Source organism: Columba livia, chromosome 2, assembly GCF_036013475.1.
Source record: "Columba livia isolate bColLiv1 breed racing homer chromosome 2, bColLiv1.pat.W.v2, whole genome shotgun sequence".
NCBI lineage: Eukaryota > Metazoa > Chordata > Aves > Columbiformes > Columbidae > Columba > Columba livia.
Window position 1 is genome coordinate 68,979,974 of NC_088603.1, and position 21,304 is coordinate 69,001,277.

General features: G+C 38.7%; 1 protein-coding gene across 1 annotated transcript in view; it reads left to right on the top strand.

Annotated features, from left to right (window-relative positions):
* CAP2 (cyclase associated actin cytoskeleton regulatory protein 2) overlaps nt 1-20,818 on the top strand; it is a 69,553-nt gene extending 48,735 nt beyond the window's left edge. The window contains exons 8-13 of the mRNA XM_005512537.4: nt 12,037-12,220; nt 13,069-13,244; nt 14,474-14,597; nt 14,822-14,904; nt 17,563-17,703; nt 19,252-20,818. Of these exons, the coding sequence (XP_005512594.2) occupies nt 12,037-12,220; nt 13,069-13,244; nt 14,474-14,597; nt 14,822-14,904; nt 17,563-17,703; nt 19,252-19,335 (792 nt within the window). The 3' untranslated portion in view covers nt 19,336-20,818. The remainder of the gene's footprint in view (nt 1-12,036; nt 12,221-13,068; nt 13,245-14,473; nt 14,598-14,821; nt 14,905-17,562; nt 17,704-19,251) is intronic.
* Nucleotides 20,819-21,304: the final 486 nt, after the last annotated feature.

Consider the following 21,304-nt stretch of genomic DNA (forward strand, 5'->3'; position numbering starts at 1 on the left):
GTGTAACAGTTTCAAACTGAAAGACGGTAGCGAATATAAGGAAGAAATGTTTATGATTAGGGTGGTGAGACACAGGAACAGGCTGCCCAGAGAAGCTGTGGATGCCCCATCCATGGCAGTGTTCAAGGCCGGGTTGGACAGGGTTTTGAGCAACCTAGTCTAGTGGAAGGTGTCCCTGCCCATGGCAGGGGGGTGGAACTAGATCTTTAAAGTTTGCTTCCAACCGAAACCATTCTGTGATTCGGTGGTACCAGGAAAAATTACTTTCTCTCCCCCTGTGTGGAGGTGATAACCATGTAAGAGATTTTATCTTACTTGTGCTCAGCAACAGACTATGCAGCTTTCTCTTCACACCCTTCATTAGACATTGTACAAGGCCTTACAGAACTCAGGTATTCAAGTGCAAGTTCAAACACAAGAGAGACCATGATCTGTATGTACTTCTTAGCTTGAAGCAATGCAAAAATTTTTAAACATAATAAATTAGAAGACTGGAATGATCTGCTGCTTTGTAGGTTTTGTAGTAAAAATTTGAAATATTAAACATGATCCTCTTAATTTAGTACAAAATTTCACACTTGCTACATCCTACTCTATTCTAATCAATAAATATGAGAAGAGCTAATGATTTTTAAATTATTAGTATTAGATAAGAAAAAGGAATTGTAGTACCCTGTAAACAGAATTAGCCTGAGAATTTAGGACAAATTTAGTTTTGTTAATAGAGAGAAGGAAGCACCTTCAGCTTTAATGGAACTTGACAAGTACAGAAATAGTGTTATAAGACAAAGATTTGTTATAGCCATTTGATCAGACAGGGGGAACTGTCAGTGCTGTTGAGGACTGGTGATCTTATTCAGAAGTGTAGCTGTTGCAGATTATATTTGACTGCACTTAAAACTAACATTTCAGCCATCACATCTTCCTATTTCCCTCTCTTCAGTTGTGCAAGAAATTGCTCAATACAAATTTAGGTGTGACTTGTTCATTCATATTAAGTATAGTTTCCAGCCAACAGAGCTCATTCCATCATGAGTGATGAGCCCATTACTGCGCCTGAAGGATTGATTTCCCTCACTTTGGATATCACTCAGATCTGAAAGTTGTCTGGGAAGTATGGCTTATTTAAATTATTGTTCATGTAATGTATGTCAGAAAAAATGAATTACAAACACATTTTTAAGGATGTATAATTTTTTAAAGTTTTACTTCATGTGAGTGTAAGGAAATTGGAATCCAGTAAGTTAGCAGGTTGTTTAAATAGCTTGTTGTTTACATATTGTTTAAATATTTCTACGAAGCTTGGTAACAAACATTCAAGAAAGCAATGAGTTACTCAAGCGATAATTTCATTTCTGTTATACATTTTAAAGTGAGAACACCACAAATTCATGCTGTGTGAAGTTAAGCATAAAGGTCTGCAGAATCAGGGCCTAGACAGACATATGATATATGTAAAAGCTGTAGATATATTCCAGACACAGTTGTTAATCATTGCATACAGCAGCTTCTACTTACATGCATAAAAGGAAAAAAGGAAAAAGCAGTAGTTTGGGAAGACATTAAGAAAGTGGCACGTTTATGAAAGGGAGATGTTGATGCAGAATTGCTATTTTATTGTAGAGGGAGAAAGAAGGAAAGAAAGTTTTTGGCCTGTATAAATACAGATTTAGAAGTGGATTATACTGATCATTTACCCTTCATAACTGCAGAAGTCAACAAATCAATGCTTGAAGCTTTATATAAAAAGCTATTAAGTAACCTATTTGGATATTTCTGAAGAGACTGAAGAGTCAGGGAGAACATTAACTATTGCTCCTCTCAGAGCTGTGTTCTCATAGCTGGAGCTGCAATAAAACCCCAAGAGCATCAGCTTAGATCAGACTATGCTTGCGTTTCCCAAAAGGAAGGGACAGGATTTTTTAGTGGGCAGTTGGCCCCTTTACCTATAGGCTCTGTATATCACAGTGTGCACATTTCTGGCTGTGCTCCCTGGCCATATCACAAAGTTGTGCCATTTCCAGCCCCCCCTGTACCCTTCCATCAAGCTGCACAGGGCAGCTGCAGCCAACCTTGGAACAGATCACTGGTGCATAAAGTCTTCCTGGCTCTGGCAGTGAGCACACAGGCAGGCACTTTTCAGGAAAGAGAAAGAAATGTCTTAATAAATTATAAGACAGACACTGAAACAGGTGCAAAAGGTTGAAATAATGGCTAAGCAGTTGGCTCTGACAATAACAGTTACCTCTATCAGCTTTACAATAAATTTGTGATAAAAACAGATGCTTACAGTCTTTTGGACCTGAGACAGTTCTCTCTTTATTCACTGTGGCTCTGGTTCTGCCAAGATGTGTGACAATATTTCACTCCTTGAGGGTATCCTATTGAAATGCATGGGACTGTATGAGGAGAAAGCCAAGAAATCAGTGGAGTTAAGGACTTTGAGACCTTCACATATCTGAGCCTATTCTGCTACCCATGTGGAGCAGTGGTACAAACTGGACCCTATGTAAATCACAGGCATTTCAAGACATGGTGGACAGGTTTAGCATATTTGTTGGTACTGTGCTCACAGAAGAAAACTACCTATTTAAAGTACATACGTTTGTGAGCAGTATTGTCCCAGAGAGTAAAATGTTCCACTCTGAACGGAAGTATTCATTTTCATTAAATTATTGTGGCTATGTCAGAGAAAATATGCTTGTCAGTGGAAGTCAGATGGATCTACAGTATTTCCTTTAAAGTGTAATTCTGTAGTTCATTATTTTGTATGTGAAGTGTGAGCCGCCTTCTGCCACACACGTACTGTGTGGTGAGTAGCAGTTCTCTACACTCACAGAATCACACACGCAGAATCACAGAATGTCAGGGATTGGAAGGGACCTCAAAAGATCATCTAGTCCAATCCCCCTGCCGGAGCAGGAACACCTAGATGAGGTTACACAGGAAGGCGTCCAGGCAGGTCTTGAATGCCTCCAGAGTAGGAGACTCCACAACCCCCCTGGGCAGCCTGTGCCAGTGTCTGTTACCCTCACTGAGAAGTTTCTTCTCAAATTTAAGTGGAACCTTTTGTGTTCCAGTTTGTACCTATTGCCCCTTGTCCTATCATTGATTGTCACTGAGAAGAGCCTGGCTCCATCCTCATGACACTCACTACATCTCCATTTAGCCAACAGGAACAACAGCAATTACCAGCCTCATGGAGATTTGCAAGTTTTAATCCTCTACCAGATATGACATTCTCAGGTGTCAGTGACTCTTATGCAAAAGCCATTATTATAACAAAATGTTTTAAATGCCCAGTGTGGCATTTTACTCATGCAGCAACTGTTATTTTTGCATGCTTTCTGACTTTAAGGTGAAATCTACAGCTGGAACAGTAACCTATGTCTTTTCTTCAGTTCTTACTGATAAGCAGCAAGTATTGAAGTACGGCTCTTTCTTCCCTTTCAACTTTTTTTTTTTTGGTGGTGCAAAGAAATGAACAGCTGTAATGTAAGTTCACAAGAACGCCTAACAAAAGTTTGTTTGCTACAAGGACCGCATGAGTAAGCTGGGGGAAGTGAAACTTGTGCTCCTATTTCTACAGGTTAACTTTGCAGCAAGAAAACCAGTAATAATGAGTGATTTCTGTAGTTTCCTGTATATCAAATAAGTGTTAAGAAACAAATCTTACTAAAGGATAATCGTCTTGAGTGTTTCTCTCAGTTGCAGGTAGATCTGCAGCTTAGTTTTTGTTCTTTGTATACAATAGTCATTTAGGACAAATTTTGCCAGCAGGATTATTTACAAACAGGAAATATTTACAAGCTAGCAGTGAATTTCATTGTACTGTTTAGCTTCTAATACAGAATTTCATTCAAGTGATGAACGTTCCTCCTCCCTTTACCTTTTAAGAATTTGTTTTAATTTGTAGTCTGCATCTTTACAAGCAGTTGAGATTTATTTATATCCTGTTCCTATCGAACCCAATACAGTATATTCAAGTCTTTTTTTCCTGAAATACCATCTTAAAAAATGCTTACAACTCATTAGACTTTAAAAGTTGGAATTCTCCACAGGCTCCACACCAAGAACCACTGTAATACCTACATTAGGCTGATTGAGTGCAATTATACTAGTCTCAGTACAAACTTTGGCCATTGGCTGAGCAAGCTGGGTCTCTTTAGCTTGGAGGAGACTGAGGGGTGACCTCATTTCTCATTAATGTTTATAAATATGAAAAGGGTGAGTGTCACGAGGATGGAGCCAGGCTCTTCTTGGTGACAACCAATGACAGGAAAAGGGGCAATGGGATCAAACTGGAACACAGGAAGTTCCATTTAAATATGAGAGGAAACTTCTTCACAGTGAGGGTGACAGACACTGGAACAGGCTGCCCAGGGAGGTTGTGGAGTCTCCTTATCTGGAGACATTAAAAACCTGCCTGGTCACCTTCCTGTGTAACCTCATCTGGGTGTTCCTGCTCCAGCAGGGGGATTGGACTAGATGATCTTTTGAGGTCCCTTCCAATCCCTGACATTCTGTGATTCTGTGTGATTTCATTCTTGTCTAAAATAATAACCTCCAGACATTTTCTTATAAAATGGCTCTGCTTCTCTCCTGTACTATCAAAACATTTTCCTGTAATATATTGAGTCTTGACCTATTGAGGTGAACAAGCTGCAAAACACCAAGTTCTGCAGGCAAAAGCTTCCTGTTATCCTTCCAGTATCTCTTCTGTGCTGTGTCTAGTTTGACCCACTTATCAAGCAGCCATTGGCAGAGCCACTTCACTGACACTAAAGGTCAAGACTGTAGTGCCAATTCCAGCTGCAACTTCCATCCCAGAGGCCTCATTCAGGTAGAAGGAAGGGCGGCGTAGATATACTGATTTAAATGCTTGGATAAGACATAGACATTTTCAGAGTGCTGAAGTTGTCTCAGCCATAGCCTTTCCTCTCCTTTTCTGTCTCCTTCTATTCCTTTCTCTTGCCTTCCCTTTCTCTATTTCCTTGTACTTTTTTTTTTTAAAAAAAAGGCATCCTTTAATCTCAACTGTTTCTTCCTCAGAGAACAGGCAATGTTCAGTTTTTGGTACACTGTCGATTTAAAACCTAGCCATCCTGGCAAGTCTACAATAGTTGCCTCTTTGGTGGAGACTGCCTCAATTACATCCACGTCCCTTTGAAAGAAAGCAGTTTTACTCCCTTATTCCAACAAAGGCTGACAATATTTGTCTTTACTGAGTATCAGCACTGTCCTTTTAACATCAGTCACCAAACACCATTCAGACAGTTTAAGGGAGAACCCAGGAGGGGCTTGTTTCACAACAGCTGTCAAACGCAAACTGACCTGTAACATAATGCAACCTAGTTCCAGTGGAAAAGGGAAAGGAAAATGGAAAGTATGTAAAATGGAGAGAAAAGAAAAAGGCACATCTACTAAAACTTTACTACCCTGTAAAAGGGATTGATCTTCTTTTTAACTGAATGTTTATATAAGTAAAAGGTAGTTTCATGTGCTTGTGGGAGCATATTACTTGTTGACAATTACGTTAGCATACAGTTCTCAAACTATTTAGAAGACCTCGGCTGTGTAAAACATTTCTGGCTGGGTAACTGTGAAGATGTAAGCACCATTTTAAATTCTGAACAGGTGATAAACAGCAGGAGTGTATCAAAAGAGGCTTCAAAGTCTGAACACTCAACAGATAAAATAATTCTGCTGAGACCTGGTAGCAAGAAAAGAGGCTGGTCTGGTTTTTGCTGTTTTGTGTTTTCACTCACAAAGATTACACACCCTGTCAGTCAGCTGTTTCATCTAGCAAATTGTGGATCTCAGGGCAGCAGAACCCCTTGCAGACAGGTGGCTTAAATATAGTAGGTAATAGAACTGTTGTGCTAAGCTACTTCTACACAAAAAAAACCTAAACAAGAGCTCTGCGCCCCTGAGTCACAGTCCACCTGTTCCCAGAGACTGATACATGATATTTTGAGCTTCATGATTCTTGTCTTTGGCTGTGCATATGTATGGAAAGAACAATACAGAATGCTGAAATCATTTTAGATGTGAAACTAGGATTACTATAAAGGGGGAGGGGGAGAAAACAGAGATATCTCTTTTTTTGAGAAGAACATAGTCCCCGTTAGGTTTCCTCTTTATCTGCTGCCATGAAAAGAAGGCTTTTCAGTAAATTAAGGAAGGGATTTTATGCCTCTGCCTAAGCCACCTGTTGTCTCAGCTGCAAATAGATACCTCTTAATATGAACGACTAATAAGATAGGTACTATTATACACATGCATATATAATTTTTTATACGCATTCTACAGATGTTTATAATACGTCTGTCCGGAGTAAAAACAACCATTGCAGCTTCTAGAAATTTGTGTCCATTCAAATGCTCCACGGCAGGTTCCCACCATAAGAACTTTGTTCCCCACAGTTTCCATGCTGTGCTGTGTGGGCCTGAAGCTGGATCAACACAGAGGAACACCCCGGGTGTTCATACAGGGCCTGCCACATAATCCCCTCGTATTCCCAAAGCTACAAGTCTCTGATGAGGGCTCCTTGCTGCTACAATACTACAAATACAGCAATGGTGACATGGAAGGCTAACCCAGGGAATTGTTCAGCAAGAATGGCTCAGGAAATAGTAACATCTGTGCTGAGGCATAAAAAGAAATTCGTACTGTTGCTCAGTAGCTGGGTTTAACCTAAAGACATGTCAAGCTGCATAGGGGCACCAAGAAGTACTGACAGTATGGCATCCAGAGCACTTGTGTTATGCATGAACAGCATTTTATTTCTCTAACGAGACTAGCTGTTGCCCTGTGATCCAGGGGAAGCCTTTAGGAGAAAAGTGCTTTAACAAGTCCCAGCTTCTCAGAAGCCAAGTGCTTCACTTGTATCTACTCTAATTTCAAGGGAATTAAATGAGATTCAACAGAGATGCATTTTAACTAGCAAGCTGCCTCAACATAAGCAGTCATTTCTTTTTTCCAGTGAGACAGCTAGGTAGTCAACAAAGAGAAAAAGAAAAGTACCTCACCCTTCTGCCAGTTCTACAAGATAAAGTAGAAATACAACATACTTTCAGACTGTATTGCAGTCCTGCAAACCCTTGCCCAGTGATAATACACGTTTATCAGACCCAGCCTCAAATACTGTCACTAAAGGAAGCTGCTGAGCCACAGTCAGTGAGAGGCCCTTGGACTGCTCTGCAGATGGCTCTGGGCTATTCCAGCAAGGAGCAAAACCATATCCATTCCTGTCACCCCATTCAGAGCATAGTTTAGTTGGAAGTTGAAGACAATTTTTTTCCCTGGGAGGAAATTTCTGGCATGTTCCATCCCCTACAGAGCTGTAACTACATGGCCTCAGTGCACATATCTCCTGTTCTTGATAGGATCTCCCTCAGAGAATTACATTTTCCCCCATTTCAGAAGGCTCCAGAAACACGGTTTAAAGCACATCAAATTCACTATGATACAAAGCTAGCAGGTTAAAAGTTAATGGCTTCATTTTGTGTTACATTTTCACAAAGTAAGGTTGAAACTATCATTCTATAATTCTTACAAGAGGTGTATTTGCAAACAATAAGAAAATGACCACAGCAACACGTTAAGAGGAGGAGTCGGCTCTCAATGTAACTTGACGTGATGTCTATAGACACCACAGTACTCAGAACAGCAGCTGTTACCAAGGCAAACAGCTGAAATAAAAGAGGAAGAAAGGCGGCTTGCAAATAACCGCCTTTGCTAGTCCAAATGGCTCTTAATACTCCTTGTGTAAAGATACACTGTTGTTAACATCTGCTTGAAGTTAATCTTAAGAGTTGTTTGCAAATAGCAAAGCTGGTAAGCACCTGCTGCTTTAAGATAGATGAACTTTTGCGGGCATATAACATGCTATTTTATTCCCAGCAGCTCTCACAAACACCACCCTATACAGAACAGAAATGAAGGGACTTCGTGAAGGGCACTTTAGTTGAAATTGGATAGGACTATACACAAGCATTGTCAGACACCAGAACAGTTTAATAGTTTGGTTCAGAAATATTCTAGAGCCTGAGGGCTTAAGTGGTCTTGGAAGGGACTAAGGAAAGCAAGCCAATTGCCAGTGACTTAGGTTGGGAACTTGCAGGTAAATGTATTAATAAAGGTCAAAAATAATCAAAAAAGAAAGTTCCTGGAACACTTCACTAGGCTGATTTTAAAATTGCCCTTTCTGTCTGGATGTTTCAGTGCAACACAGGTCTCATCTTCCTGGCATGCAAGAAGTGCGTTTTCTGCCGTTTCCCCTTTGCTTTTGTGCTTTCTGTCCCCATAGCCACTCTTCACACAAATAATTTCGCTGCACTCGAATGTTTGTTTTATTTGTGAGGTTAAATCAAAATGGCAAAGAAGACAAAAACGATAGTAAGACTGAACCCCTCTTTACAGCAAGTCTCTGCACGCCTCCTTGTCAGTGAGACTTGTCTGTCTTTTCCATGCTGTTCTGTTTCCATGGGGTATTGTCCTGCTGGATGTGTCCATGTCATAACATGGTAGACCTACAATGGAGCAATTAGTCCCTCCCTGTACTTTAGTGACCTTTTCCCCTTTGATTTGTCCTTCAATTTTGCCTGGCCTCATTTATGATTTAAATTGTTTGCAGTTTTCAGGATAGCCATAGATGTCTAGACATAATTGAAAATATCATTATACAATATATGTTAGCTTGTGTAGCTGTAATTCAGTTAATAAACTAGACAAGAATTTGTCACGCAGGAGAAAAGTTAACAACAAAGTTTCAGTCCGTCTCCTATTTCTGTGACTGCACAAAATTAAGAAGAAAAGTGGGAAGGGTGACTAAAGTCCAGTTGTCTTCCAAGACTTTGTGACAGCTCCTGTGTTCTTAATTAGATCTAACTCAGACTCTTTTGAGCTCAGTGGAAATAGCAACTGACTTTGATGGAGGGACCAGGCTCGTAAAGAAAAGAGGAGGCAGATGGGCAACATGAGTGCAAAGGATAAATTTTTTTCCCCCACTCTTGAAACCCACTCAAAGGACTAGAATGTCTTCACTCCTTGGGTTGGGATTTCTGACTAGACTTGTCTTTTCATCAGTACTGCCCTAGAAGGGAAAGATGCTCCTGGTTTCCCAGATTCTTTCCTACCTCTGCTCTTTCTTGAAAAGTAAATAAGACATTCTCCAGTCATACAAAACCATGCCCAAACTCAATTGATGTATTTAAAATCCTTCTTTTTTGTGTGTACTTTCACAAGACAGTTCTTTCAGAGTTCTGGGAGAGACATCATCCACTTCCACAGATAAATCTCTCTGAGTTTTGCTTCCACCTCTGTTACACAGACATTCCCATACTTCTGTTGCTATTTTGGAAACTGCCTCTGATGCAGTACTCGGCAGCATCATTTCAGCCTAGAGTCGCCTGCATGATCTGTGATGGCCTTCAGCTTGACACTTTTAAGTAAAGAAACTGGCAGAGTGACCCACCACTCTGTGTTGTATGCAGAACACCCAGATAACTTCTACATCTTTTTTTCTCTAATGCATCTTTGCAGCCCTTGCAGAATTTAATTGGTGTCAATTCCAAATTAACATGTGAGTCTTACACACAAGTTTCTTGAAAATCACAGCACTCTATTTATGCAGGTGGAAGCAATAAGGTATGTTTGGGAAATCAGATGCCAATCTGGAATTTGGGAAATCAGATTTTTATCTCAGACTACAAGTTATTAACTACTACCACTACTACTATTCATCTCTTTCCATAAAGCTTACATAATTCATATCTGCATGTCCACACTGGACTGTGAACAGTGAGCACCATTTCTGGGTGTCTGAGTATTTTGAAAAGCCATCAAAATGCAAAGTTCATAATTCTGGATAACCAGGACATAGTGGATTCAGTTGCTATGGTTGCAGGCAACAGATAGGGAAGATCTCTATTGCACCTCAAGCAGCATCAACTGATTGTGCCACTAAATCCACTTACATTCATTTTTTTTTAATTATAATAATTCACAATTGCACTAACTCTGCTGCAGGTAACATTACTGGCATTAGCAGAGGCTGGAAGACAGGCAGCGTAAATTGAGGGCACAGTGAAGAAGTCGTCCTCAGCCTAAAACAATAACCTATAACTACTAAGTATGTAAGCAGAAACACTTTGAGTTAAATGAATCCATGCAACAACAAAATGTCTCTAAAAGCAGTCCACACCAGTGCTGCTGTATCTTGACAATAAATGTGAACCAATTGAAAAAAGGGATTCTTCTCATTTGTTTACATTTGATCAAAAAGATTTAATAGCAGAGAGCTCATTCCCTGAAGAGACCTTGGATCTTTTCAGAAACAGTCAAACTGTACCACTACATCAGTTTCATTACTCACCCAAGTACCAAGGGTTGAACAGTTGTTTTTGTGCAATGCAGTTTTAATGTCACTAAAGTGACAAAGAATCCTGCTATGTACTCATCACTAAACATATTCCATTAACAGCTCCTTCAAATACAACAGTACTTAGATGCTGAAGATGCACGTGCCAATGGAGGGTATACATTAAGAGGTTAACTAATATTATTCCCTTTTCCTGCTACCTTAATTAGGGTCATCATCACTAAGAGGTTTGAATGCAGTTGCTTACTCAAATGTGGCAGCTTTTTTTTTATTTATTTTTTTTTAAAAAAAGCATGTCTGAAGAGTGAAAAAAAAAAGAGCATGTGCACCTAAGCCCTTTTCCCATTATCAGTTTGGGATTACAGGCCAGAACAAGTTTACTTTTTAAAAAATAGCTACAGTGTTCACTCATGTGAGACACATGAACCAGATGGATACTTTGCTGTTTCAGTTTAGTGGAAAGCAGCAGAAAGGAGTGGCATCATAAATGGCTTAAAATGTCCTCTGAGTCCAGCTAAGCCATATCTATTTCCAGTATTGATTACCAAGGATGCACTTTCAACAACCTGTATCTCTTAACAAAGGAAGCCAATTAGAAGAGCTGTGATTCTGTAAGTCCCTGTCATTTTCCCACTGTATCTGCTCAGCTAATAACTACATGCTGGTGCAATGCACAATGTCTGTATAGCTAGCTAAAGTAATCAGAACCTATCTAATTTTTCACAACAGTCTCAGCTCTGCTGCACAGAGGTGGGATCAGAGTGACACGCAGTGGCAAGACAGAAAAAGTCACTCTCAGGTTCTCAGATTCTATCTAGTATCTATTATTAGGATGCATAAAATTTTAATTAGATCATTAGTAGTAGTTTCTGCCTGTTTAATAATATTCTATGTACGTTATATTTCAGAACAAAACATGTACTTTTGCTTATGCAAACTGAAAGAAAGATTGGATTACTTACTTTAGCAAGGCCCACCTCACTCATAACTTGCATGTGGGATTTCCTGCAATTGAAAAAAAAAGGAAAGAATTCAAGAAATTGAACTAAAAAAATCAAATACTGAATTTCATAAATAACAAACTTGAATCACCATAGTTTTACATTCTGCTGTATTTGAATCTTTGCAGGTTACTTGAACAGTCTGAAGAATAGCATTTTACATCTTGCATACAATTTAGCATGTTGCATAACTGATTGTTTGTGACTCTTCCAGTTATTTATGTTAAATCAAAACATTTTCCATATGTTTCTGAATGCACAGCGACCTATGGCAAACTGAATTTGGTATCTGAAAAAAATGGGACATTTCCCATTTCATTTAAGTAAATGCTGGAATAAATTATGGAATCACTACTATTAAAGATTTTTAACATCAGTCTTGACATGCATTTAAGTGAACTATTTAAAGTGGAGTAGTTCTGCAGTAAGGCTGTGCTGTGGACTGCCAGTCTTTCCAGCCTTGCCTGCTTTGATGCAGGGAAGGATTCATAGTATTACATTTGATTACGGTGCCAGCGATTCTTCTGATGCTGCGGCCACCCGGAGCTACTCAAGGTCCCAGCATTCAAGGATGATAATAAATAACAGTTATCATAATACAATGTTCCTTGAAATACCGTATGTAAAATAATTTCCGTCTACCTCAAACAGGGTCCTGTTGCATCACCCATGTCTATGCGATCTGTTGTAACGAGCGGGTCATGCCTCGCCCCGCCGCCGCCGCCACCACCTGGACCTCCCCCCATCTTTGATACAGAACCCGTAAAGGATGAAGGAACTGCAGCTCGCTCAGCCCTGTTTGCACAGCTTAACCAGGGAGAGGCAATTACCAAAGGTCAGGAGAAAAGATATCAAATTTTGGCCCACAAGTTGAACTACATGTGCTATGTGTATTAACCCAACTTCCACTGCATTTTTAAGTTATGTTTAAGCAGCTCAGATATTTTTTGAGGCTTGCACTAAGTCTGATGGATGTGACTGCATAACAAAACCGCTATTAGAAGCAACAGCACCCAAATATGTCGAGCACACTCGAAATTCACACTTTATTTAGAGGTATCATTTTAACTTTAAGGCAGCCAAGCTGGACATCTTCAATCCCAAGTGGCTGGTGAACCTCTTAAATTGCAATTGCAATAAAAATTTGTCCCCCTTTCTGATTCACATTCAGTGTACCAACCTGGGTCAAAATGTGTTACATTAGGTGAAAAACTATGGGTTACAGCTCAGTGTGGAATGCAATAATAAAGCTTTTTGTATTAATACTGGACAGTTGTGATTATGGATGGTTCTGAGTTTAAATACATGTGATTGATATATCTGCCTTTAGTGCTGCGGGGAAGGTCAAATATTGTCATAAATTAGAAAAATAATATCATTTTTATGGATGGAAAAATACAGGAAGCTCTCAGAGCTTGCTACAGACAGAGAGTGACAGAAGACATTGCAGCATTTCCTATTAAAGTTACTAAGATAGACCATCCACAGCAAAAGAGGTTTTTTATGAGCTGCTGAAAATGTGTAGGCAGTTACACTTTAGGTTGTTACCCAAGCACACCTTGAGGAAATAAAAAATGTAAATAATTCACAGAATAATTTCACACAATTGAACCTTTCCTGCTTAAATATTAACACCCTTAAGACTGGAAAACAGATTCTCTCATAAATGCCTTTTTTTTTTAGGGCTTCGCCATGTCTCTGATGACCAGAAGACTCACAAGAACCCCAGCCTACGTGCCCAGTGTCCCCCTGTTCGTTCTCCGACAAAAAGCCATACTCCAAGCCCCACCTCTCCCAAGAATTCCCCGCAGCAGAGCCATACCCCTGTCTTGGAGCTAGAGGGAAAGAAGTGGAGAGTGGTGAGTTCCAGTCACACCTTGGAACTGCACCCAACATATTGCAAACCAGGTTGAGCACTGAACATCCTGCAAAAAGGCTGTCCATGACCAGGGTGCAACAAATCACAGCTGCAAGTAAAACGGGCTGGTTCTTGCATTGCTCTGCCTTGCTGCAGTTTAGTTTTTACTGTTCTGTAGCATCTAAAGTTAATTCATTTGTCTCTGAGAATCATACTGATTCTTCTGAACTGGAGAATGTCAGAACGAGCATCTAAATTCCTTGCAAAATTAGACAATCCCCAGAAACAAGTCCAGTGGAGGACTCCAATTAAAATTCCTTCTTGCAGGCCATTCATGTGAGAGAGAACAGTGTTATCACAGAGCACTTGCGCTGGCATTGTTAACCAATAGAATTATAAATTTATTTTTCATCACCATGCAAGCATGTCTCCCATGCTTTAAAAGTAGAGCAGTGTTTTCCTTTTGCTCAGTCTACAGATGGAAAAGATAGATTTGTTTCAAGTTTGAGACTTAATTTATGTAGGCACATACCACAGAATCTATGAGTGAAAATCCATGTGACTGTGTTGGTTAAAAGAGGGAAGAATCAAGATGTGGTTTAGTCATGCAGAAGGTTATCTACACAGTCGTTACTGTGGAGTTGAGTTTGCAGAAGGTGCAGTCACCGTTTGCCTGTGTTATGTTGTCTTAGGGTTACAGCCCCTGGAGCTTTCCTTGTGAATCCCTGGTCTTTCCTTGACATCCATGGAGCGTAAATGTCCCTTCATGATTCATAATTAATGGAAATTTCTTCATCTGTTACTCCTTATTGTATATGGTAATGCCTGCACCAGATCATAGCACACTGTATAGACCATTATATGACATCAGGGGGAACAAAAACTTGCTCTGTTCTTCAAGGTGGCAGTTTAAATTAGTTGGGTGCCAAGCAACAGTTTTGTGAGTGCATTTTAAAATTGTTGTGAGCATAATGCCCTTGTTACAAAATCAATGGGTTTTGTCACGGTCTATGCTAAGTTCTTTAGTTCTGCAGCTCTAAAATATACATTACCTAAGGGTGAATTAGGTGAAATGTCTGATCACCAAGCAGATTAAATTTTTAAGCCACAGGAAGGATATTGCTCTGTTGTAACTGAAGATACAATGACTCAAGGATAAGTTGTACTAAACTCTGTCTGACTATTAGCTAGTTAAAGACAACCAGTTAAATAAACTTTCTTTTGAAATAGGAATATCAAGAGGATAAGAATGACCTGGTCATTAACAACACCGAACTCAAGCAAGTGGCCTACATTTTTAAATGTAACAAATCTACACTTCAGATAAAAGGAAAAGTCAATTCAATTACTATTGGTGAGTGGATAGCTCAGCTGAGCTTTTAATCCCAGTCTTGAAAACACTGACTTATGTGATTAATAATGCACCTGAATCGTTCTATTCACTTTAATGGATTGATCACATGAGTAAAGCCACTCAGCTATGCAGTGCAAGACTGGGAATTTTCATAGTTAATGTAGCAGGTGTGCTTATATTTGCTTTTATCTCACCTTGCTTATTTATGATTGCTTTTATTTTAGACAACTGTAAAAAGTTTGGCCTTGTGTTTGACAACGTTGTGGGAATCGTGGAAGTGATCAATTCCAGGGATATTCAGATTCAGGTAAACATCTATTTGAAAAACAAAGACAGAAACAGAATGGAGAACAAGTAGGGAAAAAGGCCAATGTGTAGCTACAAGAGATTGTAAAAACTCACAGAAGCACAACAAAAATAAGAGATTGATGCATCCATATGTATCTTTACAAGCACTGAATTCTGCTGATGTATTTAGAAAATGCCTATGAAAACTACTGAGTATCACTGAACAAACCTCACTGAGTCCAGTCCTCCTGGTTCCAGTGAAGCTGAGACACCTATATGCTGTAAAAACTATTACTTCTGGCCCTAATGTTCTTGCTTTCATGGTACACAGCTGCTGGCACTTGAAAGTTCAGTGGTGCTTATGGAACAAATTCTGGCAGTTAGCTAATTGATTTCTAAGCTCAGAAGATGGTTCTTTCTTTTTTTCTTATTCTCTCAATGGAAATGTTCCAAGAGACTGTCAAAGGACAACTAAATGACAAAGTGAAAGCAGGCAATGGAATCTCTGAAATCTCTCGTGCCAGTGACATGACATATTACATGAGTAAGTCATGTAATCACTTGCCAAAAAATGGGCTTTGAGCCTCTACTGATTTTGTCTTTGATAACTAGTAAGCAAACCTTCATCAGAGATCACCTTCCTTGTGGTTCTCTTTAAAATAAAATATATGTATTTTAAGTGCATATATTGCCCTCCCTGCTGGGGACACTTGCCCCATTCAAAATACTGACATTCTGCCTGATATTGACAGCACTTCGCTCATCCCATTCCAAAGAGGTAGAACTATGCATGCTGTAGTACAGGGTTGTATCCAGCATCCACTGCCTAGTCTCCAGAAAGGACTTTAGGATGTATTATTTTAAGTGAAAAAGAAATTAAATGTTAATCAAATTATATCAAGCTGCCAGTATTCAAGCAAAGTGAGGTCTTTTGCTTAGAAGACTGTGTCTGCAGTGTGACATTAAATGTAGACAATCCTGCTCCATCCTTCAGAAATGTTGGTCACAACCACCACAGGGAACAATAGCAAGATTTTTTTTATATTTTGAAACTCATGCAAGCGACTGACATTGCTACCAGCTGTGCATCATCTTCTGAATGCAGCGAGCATGATCACTATGTCTTCTTATGGCAGAGGCAGTTAGTTAAAGAAAAAGATCCTAGGCATTTATTTGAGTGGGTTTTTTTAAAATAACTACATTATTTTTATCATTACCTCTACAACTATTCATGAAAGCTGAGGAATTCAGATGTAATGAATAATGAAACCACAGCTTGTTAATGCTCAAATAAAGGAGGAACATATTTTCTAAGAATCAGAATTCTTTTGATTAAGCAAGTTCTATGAATATTGCATAAGGCTTCTATGCCACAGAGCAGAGTGGAGTTCCACTTAAAAATGGTAGAATCTGGCTATATGCTATATGCTGCTTGAATCAGGCAGCTTCCACAGGCTTTGAGTATGCCAAGTGCTGAGCACCTCGACTTTTATTTTGAAGACCTGATCTTATAATTTGCCAATACATTGTATGTTAATACAACAAACTTCAGTAAATTCATCCTAGAGATTTTGCTATTAAATAGTTACTTCAGTGCCATATTGCTTGGCTTTCCTTCCTGACAGTGTTTATTTTTTTTTCTTGCCAGATGTTTGCAAAATTTATTAAACAAACCCTCCTTTTATTCTCTATGGCATGAGAACTCACTGAAGAAAAGAAAGATCAGTTTAAGATCCATTGACCACTATATAGATCAGACTACGGGATCAGGGTGGGATGCAAGAGGACAGATACACTTATTCTTTGCTGTCACATTTAAGGAACTGAAGCCAAAAATACATTCTTAACTTGAATGATGGGAGACATTATTTCATTAATATGTAGATATGTATCACATGCTGTTACTGTTTTATGGCTCAGAATAACCCCTGCCCTTTTCAGGCATTGTCCAGAGTATATTGCTGTCCCTGCTAGAGGGCAGGAGAAGGAGGAATTTTTACTGACAACTAGCACGTCAGCCAGGTAGCCATGAAGAAATATTTTAATCTGTGGAATTATAAACAAGAGAAGATTACCCTTCTCCCCTCAAGATGCTCTTGTGCTTGTTTTTAAAGTGACATAAGAAATACCTTTAGAGATTTAATTAAATTGATCTCAGTACTCTTTTGGAACTGTAGCTTGCCTGAAGGAGATAAAAACCCTTTCCTATTGTATGCCGTAAAACCTCGAAGAGCTTTGAAGTCTTCAGAACTTATTACAAATCACTTGTTGAGTACTACTATATGCTGGGATCTTTCACTTGCCCCTACTGGGTTGAAGTTGACATGTTTGATTTCTCAACCAGTTCTCAACGATGAACGAGGTGAACACCATCTAAATACCAGCACAAAAGAGTCACTGAAATTAGAATCAGGGGTGCACTTTTATCAAACTGTATAAAAGCTTGCTGTATACTGTAAGTTTGCTGTTGTGTATAGATCTTTGTTACCACCACCACAAATTTTCACGCGGTCCAACAAGTGGTTAGCTCTATCTCAAATATGAGCACCATGCAGGCAGCTGACATACAGATCAGATGTTGGTGGCCAAAATTAGACCTGGCAGGCAAGACGGATTTTATTAGCAGTATCTTTGTGTGCATTTTAAGATTTAATATTAAGTAGATTTTATTTTGCAGGTGATGGGGAAAGTGCCAACCATTTCTATTAACAAAACAGAAGGCTGCCACATCTACCTCAGTGAGGAATCATTAGATTGTGAGATTGTGAGCGCCAAGTCATCTGAGATGAACATACTCATCCCCCAAGATGGTGACTATGTGAGTGAGATATTTTTAAAGCTTTCCTTCCCCTTCCCCACTAGTTTGGTAGCTAACAGCACTTAAACTGCTAGGAAATAAACTAACATACTACATATATTATGTCTCAAAAAAATGATCCAAAACAATTGAATTTCTGTGTACCAATATCTCAGCTATCAGTGCAGGAAGAACTTGTTATTTTCTGGGGCACAAAGTAACTTCGAAGATCAGACATGACATTACTACTTTCCATTTTGATAGATAATGGCTTAATCTCCTGTCCATTTAATTTTCTTTTTTGATATCTAAAATAATCTCCCAAAGAAATTAACTTCACACAAGAGCACTCAAGGATGATGATGATGCTAAAACTAAGATAAATGTAATACTACTACAGATGTAATAATACAGCATAATATACTTGGTTTTTCCTAAACCTTTGGTACATGGGTAGAATCTGTAGTATTTTCCACATATGTCCTTAAAAGCCATGTCCTTAAACACATGTATTTTCCTGCCTCCTTTTCTGTTCTAGTAAGATTTTCATACCGTACCCACCAGCATTTCTGGTAGTCATGCTCTGTCACTTCACACACTAACAAGGGACTATGCAGGCAAAACATTCTCCTAATAGTTTCCTCAACAGAGCAGTGTTGAAATTGCACTGCATGGCCACAGATAGAACTTAAATTTCTTGTAGATCTTTTGGGCTAGAATTTTGTATGGTAGAGAGGTTTAGGCTTTATAAAAGAAAATATGTAACAAGAGAATTCTCACACTCCACGTTTCCAAAAGTGACTGATTGATGCCTAGCTTCAGATAACTAAAAAGGGAATGATATTCAGTGGGTCCATATTTCTTTTTTTTTTTTTTAATTTTAAAAAGGTCCTTTTAATCAGTCTTGCCCCAAAGCACTGTATCATCTGAAATTACTGGCTAACAAAACACCATTTTGCGGTCTGAACAAATAAACCCTTCTCTTCACAGCTTTTTTTGTTTATTGGGAGCAGAGAAAGACACAATGACATCTCCCATCCTTTCACTAAATACACAGAATAGAATGAGACTTTCTTTGATTTCCTGCTTCATTTTGTGTACCTCAGAAGGGATGCAGAGTCTTTTTTAAGTGTATCACACTTAAAATGATAGTTGTGTGGTTTTTTTCCTTCCATATTGTAATATTGCTTTTATCCTTTAAAATTAGTCTCCTTGCTAAATCTCCACATCTAAATCCTTTCTACTGTCTTCCAACCCAGACACTGATGGAATCCAAAGTCTCTTCTGACATGAGGCTTATTTTCTCAGTTGTTCCAAATAATGGTGTGAGAGGGATTATTGCAAAGTAGTAACATACCAAGGCTATTTGAAACTGCGTAGTAATAAGGTTTTTTCCTGTGTGGCATTGTAAAATAGCTTCCTAGGGTAATGAAGAAGGCTTCTCTCTAATCCTGGTATGTCTGAGCTATCAATGCTTTCTCAGTCATGTAGCACTAATAGTATTCAACCAGTTTTCATTAGTTATCCCCTGTTTATTTAACTGTCATTGCCGCTTTTGTTTCTTACCAGAAAGAATTTCCGGTTCCTGAACAGTTCAAGACAGCATGGGATGGATCTAAGTTGGTCACTGAACCTGCAGAAATTGTGGGTTAACTTCCCAACGCCATACAACACTTGCTGACCGTGACCAGACCACAGCCAGCACAAACAAAGCAGTAACGTACAGAACTAGGAGCAGTGGTAGTTCATACTGCTGTGACAGGCCTTCAAGCATTAGCTCTGCATGCTAGAAACAATAACACATCTGGCACGCTTTTGTTAGGCATCCCAGTATTTTTCACATTTCCACACAGTTTGCTTTCACGTACAATTTTAATTCTAAATGATATCATGTGAATGTAATGGATTAAAACCCCCACCCTCCAGTCACATCATTGGTTTGAAATACTATATACATTAAGCCAAAATACTGCATGATACACTTTGTTATCATCTTGCTTCAGTGCATTCCTTTTTAAGTTTCTGCTAATCAAAAACAGCATAAAGACTTTATTTTTACCTATTAAGCAATTCCTGTACAATCCAGTAAAAATGTACCCCTAGAAAGCACATGTTTCCTTGCAGTTCTGTGGCAATCACTATGGGTTTGGTTTTAAACAAGCAAAAAAGGACAACTTCCAGCAATACATTTCACTAATGGAAGATTTTAAAAAATCTGATATTTTAATCAAACACTTTTCTAATATGTATGTTTAGAAGATCCCTAGGTTTTCTGTGAGGTAAGATTTTATTATGGTCCACAGATTTGCTGTTGCCCTCTCATTTGTTCCAAATTAGTAATTCTTTCTAAGCTAAAGCCTCACCTAAAAACCTTGCAGCAAATCACTTGCAGGTTTTTTGCTCCTTGGATTTATTTTTTCCTTTTTCTTTTTGTTGTGAGACAATCTCTCATTCTTTAAAATTTCACATTGTATCTTGCATCCTATTCAGAAAAGGAGAAAGACATGTATGTCAGATACCAGCTAGTTTCCTTATTAAGAATGTTCCTCTAAAATATTGCTATTGTACCTCATATTCATTAAAAATATCTCCCTCTTTCTTCCCCACGTTTGTAGGACTTACTCAATTTCAAAGATGTCCACAAAGCAAAGCCATAGATTTATGTCGTACTAATTCTGAGCCCAGATAACGGGGTAATTTCCTGTTTAGCCCTTTGATTCTACTTTATAGTCCTTATTGTACATGCTTTTTTAACAAAGGTATAGTGTCGGATACATTTGTACTATTTCAGCACATAGTACAAATAAAATGTTAAAAATTTTAAAAGTCACTTTATGTTTTTGATCACTTGTAATACTTTGTAACAGTGAAATCACAGTGAGATGCTTGCAGAGCTAGTTATTATTCAAGCTAAACTTTGTGCCTAATTTACCTTGAAGTACATTCATTCTTTAGGGTTTTTAAGTATCTCTTTGATTGTAAACCCTGTACAATACAACCAGTAATGCTCATTCGTAAGGTTTTGCTATCTGATCTTTAATCTTTGTGTACAATGTGTTTGCTTTAATACATACCATTTTTTCAACAGTAAACTTCCTATGAAATAAAAAGGAAAATGTACTTGTTTAAATACAAAGTTGTTCAGGGCTTGCTCCATTGCAGTGTTTGTCCTGTATGCTTCCTCCTTCTTAAATGCTGTTTCAAGAGTTTGAGAAAAAGTAGCTGCTCCTCCCATTTCATTAAACATTATCACTTTTGCCACCATAATCCACCTGACAGTGAATAGCGGGTATTCTGCACGCTAGCAGATAAACCTGAAGTTTCATACGTAGTTGCCAGACAGAGAATTGAACTTCTAGGTACACCTGTGTCTTCCAGAGATTATTCCTAAGGAGATGATTATGACCTGCTAAAAGTTTATGTTTGCCTTCTATTTTTAGCTTTTCCCATTTTCCTTATAAGGCTTTGGATGTGTCCCTCCTGTGTTAACAAACTCCACAAGCAGTCTACTCCATATTTCACTTGGGTGTGCTTCATATATGAAAAATGGGCATCATGATACCAGTCATGATAAAAGCATTGTTGAAGATTGTTTAATACTTACATCATAATTTGCACCAGA